This window comes from Scatophagus argus, chromosome 16 (genome assembly GCF_020382885.2).
Source record: "Scatophagus argus isolate fScaArg1 chromosome 16, fScaArg1.pri, whole genome shotgun sequence".
Lineage (NCBI taxonomy): Eukaryota > Metazoa > Chordata > Actinopteri > Scatophagidae > Scatophagus > Scatophagus argus.
The window spans coordinates 2,784,668-2,798,957 of NC_058508.1; the positions used below are offsets into that span (position 1 = coordinate 2,784,668).

A 14,290-nucleotide genomic window follows, 5' to 3' on the forward strand; every position below is an offset into this window, starting at 1 on the left:
CACCTTCATTCTTTTGGTAGTGTGAGTGCAAATGATGTCTGTTCAGTTTCAGTCATCAGACAGAATGGACAAAACCTGAACAAATAGATTCTTTCAACCATTAATGTACTGTCAGAGCCGATGACATATGTTCCACCCACACTTTCTCATAACTAACCCCATGCTTTCTTCCCTATGAACAACTGCTTTAGAATGTAAAGTAGCTAATACTCCTCCATAAGAAATTTCAGTGTTTGAAATCATCATAAAGACTATTGTGAAATGAACTCTTTACATATAGAAACATCTGTTAGACAAGTGTGGAGAGAAGTCAAAACTATCTCAAATTCTCAACAGTCACGTGTCCCTTCCATTAATTATAATATATCTTATTTTTAATCAGTATATGTGCATCTTCTCAGGGTGGTTTCACAGTGAAGTTGCCAGGTTAGCATACCTATGCCTTAACAAAAACCAGTGGTCAGTGACTGAATCTGGCATCCCGTGCCATAACTGGAGACACTACACAGAAGGTCTGAGCAGATGGAAAAATTTTTGTTCATCAGGAAATAGCATCAAAACATATTTCAAACTAAAATTACAACATTTCTGATAATGAACTGATTCAACAAACAAGAGCTTTAGAGGGAGTGTTTTTAAACTTCCGACAGAGCCAGGCTAGCTGTCTTTATGCTAAGCTAAGCACATCATGACTCCATGCCTGTACTGATTTCTTCTCATGTGTTGCTGAATGCTAGTTAAAACTTTAAAGTTGTACAAATAAATAAAAGCAGTAGTCTTTTTAGAGTTACAGCAGACTAAACAATAGAAACCAACTTCAAAACCATATAATGTACATTAAATCTTCACTTGGTGCAATTGTAATTTTACAGAGAGTGACTTCACTGACTCTGAAGATCAAACTATTCTGCACAGCTGGCATTGTGAATTTCGAACAAAAGCAACAAAAAATTAAACTATACACTATTTTCTGAGACGTGTTCCACAGTGTATGTTTTTAATCCCCTTTCTAAAGACAAAGCGTAATTATTCCTAAAAAGTAACTATTTTAGAGTCATTGAAAAACTTTTAAAGGGATAGTTCACCCCAAAATCCAAACACATACTTTTTTTTCTTACTTGCAGTGCTTTTCATTCATCTCAGTTGTTTTAGTGTGAGTTGCAGAGTTTGGGAGATATTGGTTGTACAGATGTCTTCCCTGCAATAAAATTGAACTAGATGGCACTCAAAGGATGTAGAAATTAATGTTGTCCCTTGATGTTAGTTAGCTAGGTTAGCTTTGTTACCTAGCCTTCCATGAGTTTTTCAAATGCATTTTTTGGGATCTTTGAGCACTTCCAATTCCATTATACTGGAATGAGAGCAGACATCTCTACTGCCAATATATCTTGCCACACTCACCAAAACAGTCTACACAGAAACATAGCCATGCATGAATGAGGAAAACATATTTTTAAATTTTTGAAAGGACCCTTAAATTAGTCACTTAACACCAGGCTGAAAAACATTTTTAGGATGCAGCATGCACCATATGAAACTGCATTTGGCAAATTTGTACAGCTTGCTACTGAAAAGGTTTGTATTCATTCATACCTTCCAATACATTGCAAATATTTGTCACCTTATATACATTTGCTGCTGGCTAAAGAGCAACATCAAGTGATTGTTTTAGATAAAAAAAACTCTGAATTGCATGTTTTTGGTTCCTGTTTTGAGGGGCTTGTGAGTCTCGTCTGTTATTGAGAGTTATGCAGTGGCTAGTGGAACTCTTGAGTGGATTGCTGTTGTGACTTGGCGTGCTCCACCTTGTAAATAGTGTTACTTGAAGTCACAGTGAATGTACTGCTACTTTTCCTTCCAGCAGCTTATTTGACAGCAGTTTGACAGGCTTGGAGATTATCCATCTGTTGTTACACCATCTCTTCCCTCCGATCCAGACCAGCAGGCTGGATGTTGGATTTGGGACTACGTGGCTGGCTCAGTCCCAGTGGCTCCCCTCTGGTTTTGAGCAGTTGTTCTGGCCCCCAGTGCAGGCACAGGGGGCAGGGACATGATGCGGGATGGTGCAGGATGCCAGTGGAGGGGTAGAGGGCTGCTGTGGTTGGAGGCAGCCCCCCTGGTCTACTGTGGTACTGGGAGAGTCGGAGTGCATCCAGGGTTCTCATTGGTCCGCTGTAGCGACTGTGAGCTGGGGATACTGGTGAGGAGAGAGCCATGGGGTAGTGGTGGTGAAGGGGAAGGTGTGGGAGGTGGGGCGGGATGAAGGGATATGGCAAGGTGGAGGAAGGAGAGGCACGGCCCATAAGGAGCGCCCCCAGTGGGTCGACAAGAGGGTGAGGCCAGGGCAAGGAGTGTCTCTGCCGTTTGTCCTTCATCCTTCTGTTCTGAAACCACACCTGGACAGAAGAAAGGAAGGAGGAAAGAAGTAAAGGAAGGACCAGGAAAACGAACAGGATAAGGAGAAAAGGAAGAGAAGTAGGAAGAAGGGAAACAATGATGACAGCGTTGACAGAGTTGGATAATAGCAGGAAAAGACGGCGAGCAAGGATTTGTTGTAAAAAGAAAAGATGGATGACAAGAGAGGGAGACAGTGGTGAAGAGATGCAGGAGAAAAAGGCACAGAAGACATGACAGAGTGGAAAAAAAAAATAAAAACAAGTTAATCATTGGATCATTGGAGACAAGGTACTGAGGCACACGAGATCTATAACACCAACTGAACTGCTTCAGTTAGAGGCCCCAGCAGGACAGGACAATATGACATTCTATTTAAAGCAGAAATACTGACAACAGTGGACAATTAAGTATCAGAGATACAGACAGGAAATAAAGCGATGCTGATAAACTTCACAGGTTTTCAAACTAAGAGGGGTTTTAAAGTGACTGTGAGATGATACAAATATTTTTTAATTTATTTTGATTTGCACTTTCAGGCCATATCTCTTATCTCTTATCTCCATCACCAATAAATAAACCATGAATTCACTTAAAAGTCATAGAAAAAGGTGTTCAGAAATAATTAAGTTCTCTTCAATAACAAAACCCACTCTTAATTGTGTGGACAATGCAAACGGGAAGTGCTAGTGGCTAATTCAGCAAACTTTAAGCAACGCCAGTTTGCCAAAATGTAAACATACATAAGCTGCCAAGTTGTCTGTTTGTCTGTCCAGTCCTCAACTATTTTACCAGCTCACAGAATCTCCCGGAAGGCAGTTCTTCTAAAACGTCAGGTGGCAACGTTTACAAGGCCTCGCCTCGCATTCCTGCTCTTTCATAAAAGACCCTCCAGTGGTTGGCAGAAAGGTGGGCGCATTTACTGCGTACTAAAGCCGATGCACAGGGACAGTGGGCCTCTACGTCAAAATGTTCGAAACTGCTAAACCTGTCACTACTCAATCTACCATGCTGACTGAAATGACGAGTTAAGAGGAGAGATGATGAGAACCTCATGGGAAATGTCACAGGGGTGTTGTTGTTTTTGGTGAGTAGTTGTGTTCGCTTCCTGTTTTGACCTGCAAGGTTTCATTAGTTTTTTTGGCTACTGTCTAAAGCAGAGTCTGTGAACAAATGAGATTCGCTAACAGAGTATCATAAAGCCTGTAAATCAGTTAAGGAGGGAGTAAGTGTGTGTTTAGGTAAACAGTGCACACTGACTAAATTAATTTCAGACTTTAAAACTATTCTTTAGTCATTGCTTGATGAACCTGCATCAGAGCTGCTGAGCCCTATTCTCTGGGGTGTCAGTAGGGGCCCCAGTGGCTCCTGGCGCTCTCTGAGCTGCAGTACGTCCTCTGATGGTTTGGTCAGATGCAAACATCTCCATGTTGCTGCATGATAAAAGCAGCCTTAATAGGCCCGCTTCAGCCGTCAGAGAGGCTGAGTATAGATGTGATTTCGCCCTCATTCGCCTCACTGACTGCACGGCTGGTTCATCACAACACCTTTATCGTTGTCTCCGGTAAGTTGAGCGCCGTGGCCAGCTCGCAGCGGCGGGGCCTGGAGACGTAGCTCTCCTTGCCGTACTCTTGCTCCAACCGGGACAGCTGCTCGCGCGTGAACGCCGTCCGGTGCCTCCGGCTTTGGTCTAGCAGGGTGCTGCGCGGGCACGACTCCGCCTGCTCCTCTCCGTCGGGACCATGCATGGCGGCGGCGGCGGCCACCGGCGTCTGTTTGCCCTCTGACACTGCAATGAAGCACACAGCAGCACGAGCTTAAAGGCACGTGGGACGCTTTTACAGTATAGCCTAATATAAGGGTCACCAGACAGATGCTGCACTTTTGATAAAGCTGGCCAAAGGTGTCAGAGTGGGAAAGGTTCTTGCCGGCCCTGCCATAGATTGCAACATTGTCACAAAGTTTGAAAGGCTTACAGATTTAGCATTTGAAGTTCACTTCTAATCTAATCTAAGCTCAAATTTAACACATCTTTTCACACGATGTTGTGAGAATTGCTTGTAAGTTGATTTTGAAATGATGACACGATCTGATTAAATCCAGTAGACATACATGGTATCTGTGATTGGTATAGACAGGACTTCTTTAGGCAGTATTCTCCCAAATCAAAGCAAATAAATTAATTCAGAGTTTTGGAAGCGTAAGAGCTCTACATAACATACTGTGGGCTGAGCGACTTTTTGTCAAACAAAATGAATCTATATTTGTTCTATGTAGCTATGGCTCATAGAACTGAGCAAACGTGGAACGGTTCTCTGTTTTCTCTTTTAACAAGGATTTCATTTCCGTGTTTTGTGACCATTAATAAGGCCAGAAGAAAAGAGGAAAAGCGCTACAAGATTAACTAAGTTTATCATATGAACATTTTGTATTTAGGCAATTATTATTTACTTTTTTCATAGGAATGAAACATTATTTGCAGCCTAAATTCCTCTTCCTGTTTGTTTACAGGGGAAAAACAGGAGAAATAAATACATCATTGTGTCTCAGTGATGAACAAAGTTTGCTCAAATGTCCGCTTTTACGTTTACTTACGCATCAGGCTGTTTCTGTGACAGACGTGTAAAAATGGAATAATCCTGCCTTTGTCTCTTTTCCACTGTAGGATCTTCGGGTCAAACGTGCCGCTCCGCTCCGCTTCAGAGAGGCCGCTGAAGATACAAGCTGCAGTCTGACAAAAACTTATCTCCTTGTCACTCTCTCACACACACACACTTCATCCGAGGTGTTTTTGTCCCAAAGCCCCCCCCCCCTCCTCCTCCCTCCCTACTGTCTGCGTTCCCCGGGGCTGCTCTCCTCTGCTGCTGTGCCCCAATCCTAGGCGCTCTAGACTGGCCGTGGTGTGCGCGTCGGCCCGGCGCGGCGCCGCGGCCCAGAGAGGTGTTAAAGGTGTTTAGGGATAAAGCCTTTGGTCTCCGTCTCGGCCTTTGTACTTTTGTTATGGAGAATTAAAGACGCACAGGCAGAGACAGCAGCCAGACCCTCATTGTTCTCCGCCGTTTGATGTTCGCGGGTTTGGAAGTAAATCATTACAGACCTAATGGCTCCAAATTGGCCGAGGTGGAGCACGGTGGAGATGAATAATATTATGTCTATATCTGTAGGTATGATAACCGACTTGTAGCTATTTTAAACTATTGGGGTTTTTTGTTTGTTTGTTTGTTTGATTTTTCAAATACAGTTTTAGGAATTTCTTCACAATAGGTTTTTCTGAGGCATTTCTGAATTTACCATTTTCTTGATAGTAGCCTATTGGAAAGGTTTCATACATTTCTGAGTATTAATGAAGGTGATTAGTCTTTAGAAATAGGCCTGCTTTTCTTTTTTTCGACGGTTCAGTAGGCTGTAATAACGTGGGCTATGTATTTTATCCCTGAGATATTAAAATAAGTAAACTAAGTATTTTATTTTGAAGTAAAACTTTAAGATGTTCTGTAATAAAGCAAACAACCTTGGTTTGATTATTTCACTGTATGTGCGTTTAGGGAATCTTTTGTTTTGATCAAACGGTGACATAATAACTACTTATGACAGTAATAGTCGACAGGGCAGATTAATTGAGCTTTACGTAGCGTAATATCAGTAGAGTATCAATCAAAACGCTATCCTCTAAGTGTATAGCCTTGCCTCCACCGCAGAAGATGACCCTTGAACAACTAGTGTTTTTGGAGCTTATTATGGCTATAATCTACGTTGATTGTTAATCCAGCGGCCAGATGATGATAAAGAGGACAGGCGGAGGACAGAGACAGACAGACGCCAGGTAGGGTGGAGTCACTGTTACATGCAGGAAATTTATCATTATAAAAACACTCAGGTACTATAAAAGAATCACATTCAGTTATACACGAACTGTTCTGTAGAGTGGTAGAAACACAAATGTTATTTCATGTGTATGTATAGAGCTATATCTATCTCTCAAGCATTTTAAAAGTTTGAATTGTGGATTGTGTGTTTCTGTGTACTTTCAGTGTCGTGTTAACATTACTTCCTCCTGTTTGGAGTCCTGCAGACCCCACCGTTCTCCGCACAATTATATTATAATATTATATATCATAATCTGTCAAGTCTATAGTTCTCTTCTCTTTTCAGCTTATTAAGACCCAATATGTAGAAAAGTGTTAAAGAGGTAATCCTTCTCTTGGTGGCAAAACCATAAATATGAAATAAATAAATAATTCTGAAAATATAAATATGAAATGATCATAAATCCTTGTATTACATAAAATAAGAAAATGTGTATTATTTTATGTGATATATGGGCTGTGCATAAGCAAGTATAAAATGTATTCCTTTTGTTTGCCAAAAAGTCATTGAGTGGTACATAAATGTACACTATCCTACAGTGTGATGTACATGTCGTACTTGCACAATTGATGTTTGGGGTCATTTCAACCCTAGAGAGATTTAACTCCATGTTACAACACTTATGAAGAAACTGTCACAAGGTAAACTTTAATATTTAGAAGCAGTAGTACTGTGCATACGGTCCTGTGGGCACTAATGACTGTAGAGCATTTTGAATATCTATTTGAGTTAACCAGATTTTACAGCTGGAGACATGAAAACCCCACACAGAAGTAAGCCTCATAAGTCAGCTACTGAAACATCAGACATGTCATCAGTTCAAAATCAAGTTACAGGCAATAAAAATCTGAAAAAAGTCAGGAAGTATGTTACTTCAAGTCAGTGTTATTTATATACCACGATTCACACCCGAGGCAGTATAGTCTTTCACAAAGCTTTACATAACGTCTCTACAAATGGCACACTATCGCAGAAGATAACATATGCAATGGACACAAAGAACGGCCTGTCCTTCCAGGTTCTGAATCAGTGTAGGACCAATGCCAATTGTCACTTGTGTCAAATGAGGCACTGAAATCCAGGAGACTTAGAGGAGCTTAAAGAGTGGAACTGGTGTTCCAATCATTAAGCATTGTACTTTGATAAGGTGGGAGAATAACAACAGGCAACATAACAAGGCTAACAAGAGCCTACAGCTATGCTAGTTCCGCGGGGCTGTGCTTGATATAAATACATGAACATGCTAACATGCTGACAATGACGGTGGCAGCATGTTGATGTTTAACAGTGTTTCACCATGTGGACCCACCATCTGGAAGGACAGGCTGTGGGGTTGGGTGCAAAGGTGGGGACCTAGATATGACTCCTGGCATCACAGCCTAATACAAGGGATGTGGAATGTAACCTCTCTGGAGGGGAAGGAACTGGAGCTGGTGCTGGAAGTGGAGAGGTACCAGGATAAAGTTGGGTTCACTTCTATGCTCAGCACAGATTGTCTAACCAAACTCCCGCGGAGAGGAACCGGACAGGTGTGAGGACGTTCACAAGCCCCTGATTGAGTGTTGCTGTGTTGGAGCTCTACCCAGAGAATGAGAGGACTGCCTCTATGCTACTGCATGTTCCCGAGGGGATGGCTCTGACTGTTGTGTGTGCTCAGGCACCAAACAGCAGCTAACATACCTCGGCTTCTTGGAGTTTCTGGGTGGCACCCCTACAGAAAGGGCTCCATGTAGGGATTCTAGAGTTTTTCTATATTGTTGAGTGGTGAGAAAAAACACCTTGAAGAGCTCTGTAACCTGACTATCATGTCCTCTATGGAGGAGAAAGAGTATGAAGATGCAGGGGAAGAGTTGCTCATATCCCTGGAAGAGGTTGCTGAAATATTCAGGAAGCTCCAAACAGATGTGGAGATACATTTTCCAGTCTGGATCGAAACAGTGGACCAAGTAACCGATAGGCTCACATTGCATTAGCTATAGAGTCCTATATTAAGCATGACTAAAAATTTAATCATCACAAGTTAACACAGCGTGTGATGAGATATTCTGCTAAATGCAGAAGTGGTCCTGGATGTGTTGCATGTAACTGGATGTCTCGATACGTGTGCAGCCTGTTACAGACGCTCCCGATTTCAAGAATTTCCCTTCAGGGATAAATAAAGGAATTCTGATTCTGATTCTGATTTTCATTGATCTTCTTCATCGTTGCTAAGAGAAATGAACACAGAGTGTCAGTCAGAAGCAAAGACTAAACAGGTTTCTTGTGTTAAAATCAACATTTTATTGCCTCATTCATTCATCCGTTGTCTTTGTCGATTGGTAAAGTCACATAGTTTCCTCCATTGCTCCTTGAACCTAAGGAGATGATTTTTTGGGGGAGGACAGTCTCATTTTTTGTAAAACCTGTTAGACCCCATTGGCCTCCCAGTTCATCTCGTGCTCCGCCTGCCGACAAACTGAACTCAAACTCGTGGAACTTTATTTTAACTTGTAGTACAGATTCCAAAGGTAGCCTACTAAAGAATGCCACATACATCAGGCTGAATTTTGAGGATAAGATATGCAGAATATTAACATTCGATGGAATGCCACGACAGTAAAGCATACAGTCTTGGCTTTAAATGAAAAACTGAAACGAGGTGATAAAGAATATTTGACAGCTTGTGTGGATTAAGATTATTTTAACAAACTTTAAACTACTTACTGTAAGAGGAGATAAAATGAAAGCTGAGTTTTTATTATTATTATTAATAATAACTGATAATTATTACTATTATTTGTAGTATTAGTATTAATAGTATTAGTATTATTGACCCCTTCATGCATTCATCAGGGTATTAATTATCTCTTCATAACTTGTGATTGCTAAATTTGTTGTTGATTAACTTATAGCGACAACACGTCTTGCAGCAATATCTGTGCATAATAATGTTACACATCAAAATCACAAAGTGATGCCAGTGCCTTGATGTCATGAGATTTGTCTCAATAGAAGTGATACAAAATACAGCCTGTGTGCTTGTTGGTTGGCACTTAACTTTTTCAGAATTAATATCTGCCATTCCAAGGCCGGTCATATAGGGCTGGCTGTCTGGTAAAAACACATTCATTTATCCACTTTGAACAAATTAATCAAAATGTAAGAACCAGTGATCTTGCACACATGAAATATCATTTTGAGCACTAGATGTGGTAAAATATGGCCTTGATGTATTTTTTCACTCCTGTGTTTGTTTGACCCATCCTCCCTGTGTGGACTTTGTCGCTGTTATGCTGCTTCACCTGACTTGCCACTTGAGGGTTGCTACCTAAACAAACATAAATGTGGGTCGTACTAAGCTGCTTACACACACCACCCATATGGCCATTTATCCGGTGAGGTCTAGCTGAAGAGGACATGTGCACAGTCATGCAGGTACACAGGTACATGCTTGATGTGAATTGTCCTGTATGTGTGCAACATGCTATATTATTTCGGCGTCAAACTCCTCAGGTACAGTAGCTTGCTTTCTGTCCCTGTCATAAAGCCATGGTTGTTTTTCTCTCTCTTTGTGGTAGGGACTGGAACAATGTGAAAATTGCCTTTGTGTGTTTTGAATATTGGTGGTTAGATAAATTCCCTGATCTCAGTTTAAGGTCATGGGAATAAAGGTCGGGCCGCAGTCATTTAGAGCTATGAAATGTCCTGTTCTGTCACTGATCACTCACAAATCCGTATTTGAGGGAAAATGCACAAAAACAAAATGCACATATTGCATTACTTCTCAATAAAACATGTGCTAAACATATGTAACTAGGCTGCACATGTTGCTATAATAGTTTAAGAGCTTACAGAAAATGTGCTATTCCCAAATACACCCACATACTGAATGTGGGTGCTGGGTGTGTGAGACATATGCTAATGTCTTCATCTTAAATTCTAATGTTCCCAAGTACTTTATCGTTGTGTTGATTCATGTAAGCAATGCCTCAGTGCACAATTGGACATTTCACTAGTACCTTAAGGAATTAAATATGATGGATAACAGTTCTGTGTGATATTTTCTTTTTGAGGACTGTCCTAAGGTTTGTCTCTGATACCCGAAGACAAGCCAGTTGACCTAATTGTACCCACCGTGCTCACATCGAGTCCATACATCAGAGCTGAACTGTCTGCTAGCAATCAAGTATATGTTTTGGGGGGGTAGAAGGATATCTAGCTTTTCAGATATGTTTTTGGATTACAGCAGCCTTCATCTTGACAAGAATAGTAGTTGAAAATATTCATGGTGTTTTTAATCCTTGAAATAGTTCAGTGGTCGTTGTGGTTCTGTAAAACTCTGGGAAAACAGCTGTTACCATCTTCTGTTGAGGCGACACATTTCAGCCCGTCTTTGTGCTGAGAAGATAGGTGGTGTCATCAGCCATACGGAAGCTTGATTTTTGAATGAATGTGAAAAAGTCCAGATTATGATTAATGACAAAAGTTAGATTTCAAAACATTTCTCATCAATTTCTCTACAATATCAGTACATGGCTACCTCAGCATGGCTAAAGTATTGTTAGGGTTAGGCAACTAAAACATAACACATTTTTCCGCTATGGGCACTATCTGTAACCTGGAGGTTCGCAGCTGTTTGTTTGTTTAGGACAAACACTCTCATCCCATACGTTTTGTTTGGCAAAGGGAGCTGTGGAATACTAATACTAATTTCTTTCACATTTACACAATGTCATTATGACAGCAAAATGGAGGTGAGAATGAACAAAACTCCTGCCAATGACCGTTCCACTCCTTCCCTGGGTGTGTCTGGAGCTTGGATTTAGGTACAGAAAATAGCAGACCCCATGGCAGTTACATTACAGCAGGTCTATTCAATTACAAATTCAACTGGGACAGATTTTAAAACCAGGAAATGTGGATGGAACAGACATTTTCAGCCAATTCAAAAACTATTTTTCACATTTGGTAAAGGCACATTTTAAAGGGATAGTTCACCCCAAAATCAAAAATACATATTTTTCCTGTTATCTGTAGTGGTATTTATCAATCTAGATTGTTTTGTTTTTGGTGTAAGTTGTCAAGCTTTGAAGATACTGATTGTAGAGACATCAGTTGGTTTGTGGTGCTCAAAGCACACACACACACACACACACACACACACACACACACACACACACACACACTCCTCCAGGATACAGAAAGAAAATAGTTCTGACATGAAACTACCCACAACTTGGTCTGTTTTCTGTAAAGAGACATTGCTGAGAAAGACACCCTCACTTTAAATTTTGCTGAATAAAGGATGAGGACTGCTAAACTAGTATCTTTTTTCCATTAAGGACTTTTGTTTAATCAAGGTGACCCAACAGGGGGCTGACTTGCGCTGAAATGCTTTACACCAGAACTGATTACTTACAATATCACATTGCTTTGCAAAATGACACATATGAGTGTTTCCTGATTTGATGGTGTATTTGGAAAGACAACATTACTATTATTCTTCATATGAATTATTAATACAAATTGCCATCACAATTTCTTATGTAGGTTTAGCCTAGGCCTCCACAATTTTGGGTGCGGTGTGCGATAATGTTGTTCGGTGTTGATGACTTGTGATAAATGAGCAAATGTGAAGTGCCCATAATTTCTCTTTTCTTCTTCCTCAGCCATCTGGTTTGCTAACCACACAGTCACAACCAAACAGACAAAAAATCAAGTCAGTTTGATTTGTCAGTTATTTACAGTTACAGTTACCCTGACAGCTGACTGGGGCTTCATGTAATTGTTTGAATGCTGTGAATGCATAGCCCATGTCGACCTACCAACCGACTGACGTTGTCAGCCTGCCTACATATTCACTTGTGACCAACACAAGCCCTAGAGGTGCTAGTCAAATATAGACACCATCTCGTTAATATTTATCATACCAGGCTTTATAAGGAGACTTATATTATGCTTAGCAAGGCTCTGGGTTTAGTGATGATGTGAAACACTGAATTTGCCATTCTCACATGCAAAATGTCCTGACTAGGTTTAAAATAGTGGGTGGATAATTGCTTTGCTTGGGGCATTTGGGGACAACATTGTTTCTCATTGACTTTGATGATCCAGCCAGCATTCAGATCAGATTTCCACCAGCTGTTTTATTTTCCACACTCTTTCAGTAACCATAAGCTGATACAAGTTATGCTAGCCTGTAAGCTCTTTAACACAGTCTGTTCGACGCATGGCTTTTACACCATTACTTTTGCTTCACTGTTCTGTGTCAAAGTTAGGGAAGCCTAATGGTGGGTCATTGTTGTTCCATCTCTGACTAAGCAATGGAGGAAGTAAAAGGGATGAATTAGCGTCTATGTAAAAGGAGCAACCTGGAGAGGTGGCAGGAAGTGACAGCGGTGTGATGATTTGTTGACGTGTTATGTGTACAACTCACCACCAGGAGTTTTAAAAAGCATGTAGCAGCGGTTGTGTCAGAGTAAGGTTTGGGAGCTCCATACCCTCTGAGCTGCTGACGTGATGAACTGCTGCATAACAGGGACAGTATTGATTAGCAAGGGCTGTTCAGCATGTATGTTATAGGCCGCACCAGATGCCAACCCTGCTGTCGTACACGCCACGCCCCTTTTGCTTGCCGAACATTGGCGTGCTGTCTAACATCACACACTGGGGCGGTGTTGTGCTGTTCAGTGGTAAAAATAACTATATAAATAGAAATAAACAAAGGCGGCATAGTGAAGGGTCTTTGTTCCAGTGGTATTACGAGATCTCTGTGTATAAAAAGCTCCTCATCGACTTCCTGACTTCAGTGACAAGCACTTTGTTGCACATGTTCTTCTGAAGAGCAAATCCCTTCCATTGTGGACTGCAGAGTAATGGGGGCGTTATAAGCAACATATGTCGCGCAGAAGGAAGAATAACTTCACATTCAGATACCTACTGAGTACATATTTCCCATAAAGGAATAAACGGCTTCATTTGTGACTGTGCATACTGATGGGATTTTCTTGTTGGCTTTCATTTCAGCCTCAGCACCATCACTTTTTAGATTGTAATGATTTCCATTGTTTACTTTCACATGCTGCCAAACCCTGTTATGCCAATGGATTGGTAGTTTTGATCAAATGATCAAAGTACGCTGTTGTATCTGTAAAACATATGTCTACTGAAACAATTTTATCACCAGTAGTATTTTACCATCCATATTGTGCTGAGTCTGCCATCTACGCAAACCATGGCCCAGATTTTTTTTTTTTCATGGTTTTCCTGCTGCAGTTTTGATTTGGGTGTTGTGAGAGGTCTCCTTTTCTATCAGCCTTCTTTGTCTATTTTTTCTAAATTATGACTTCATTGATCTGAAGTCAAACCCCTACTTGTTGCATACTTTGAATTCTCAAGGGGGGTGTTTCATAATGACATTATCACTAGGCAAAGAAAAAGGCCTACAATACATTTGTGTATTGTTACATGGTGTAGGAGGATAGGTGACAAAGATTAAAGAGAAACAAATAAGTTAAGTTTGAAGGTTTATCAACTGCTGGCAGTTTGCCATTTTAAAGCTCAGGATAACATCAATATAGGTATTTCTAACAATGAACCAAATGACACTGTGTAATTTCAGAGGTGCTGCTCACGGTGATCAGTTTACAGTGAATCAGCTCCGACTCCGCAGTTATTCTCAGTTCTATCAGGGTTGTTTGTCTTTCAGTTCATTACTAAGCTGTCTGCTGTCCAAACCACAAACTTTACTGTTCTGGTTCACTTTCACAGCTTTCATAGCATTGTTTTGCAGCAAGCGGTTAAAAGAAAGAAAGAAAGAACAAGCTAAAACCCCTCAGTACACTGCCTGTTCAATACCTAACATCAGACAGATGCACTTGAGGCCCTTTCACACATAGTTCCTGGTAAATTACTATTCACACATGTGGCTACAAAAAACATTTCTGTCTTGCACCTTTGTATGCTTTGACAGTGCAAGAATAGATTGGGGAGGGGACAGTCCAGCAGAAGACATTTCTAATGTTTACCGTGTGATCATTATCATGAATGA

The 14,290-nt window shown here is 40.8% G+C and overlaps 1 protein-coding gene across 1 annotated transcript; it reads right to left on the bottom strand.

Moving 5' to 3' along the window:
• Positions 1–392: 392 nt before the first annotated feature.
• eve1 (even-skipped-like1) lies at positions 393–4,188 on the bottom strand. The gene is made up of 2 exons (XM_046415596.1): positions 3,942–4,188; positions 393–2,396 (listed from the first exon to the last, which is right to left on the bottom strand). The coding sequence occupies exons 1-2, from the start codon at positions 4,140–4,142 to the stop codon at positions 1,911–1,913; spliced, it is 687 nt and encodes a 228-aa protein (XP_046271552.1). The 5' UTR covers positions 4,143–4,188; the 3' UTR covers positions 393–1,910.
• Positions 4,189–14,290: the final 10,102 nt, after the last annotated feature.

What these genes read in the sequence shown, in the direction of transcription:
- eve1 (XM_046415596.1), bottom strand. Translation starts at nt 4,142, where the DNA reads ATGCATGGTCCCGACGGAGAGGAGCAGGCGGAGTCGTGCCCGCGCAGC. An exon ending in TACCGGAGACAACGATAAAG is followed by an intron (nt 2,397 to 3,941) that starts GTGTTGTGATGA and finishes TCTTCTGTCCAG; the next exon opens with GTGTGGTTTCAGAACAGAAG.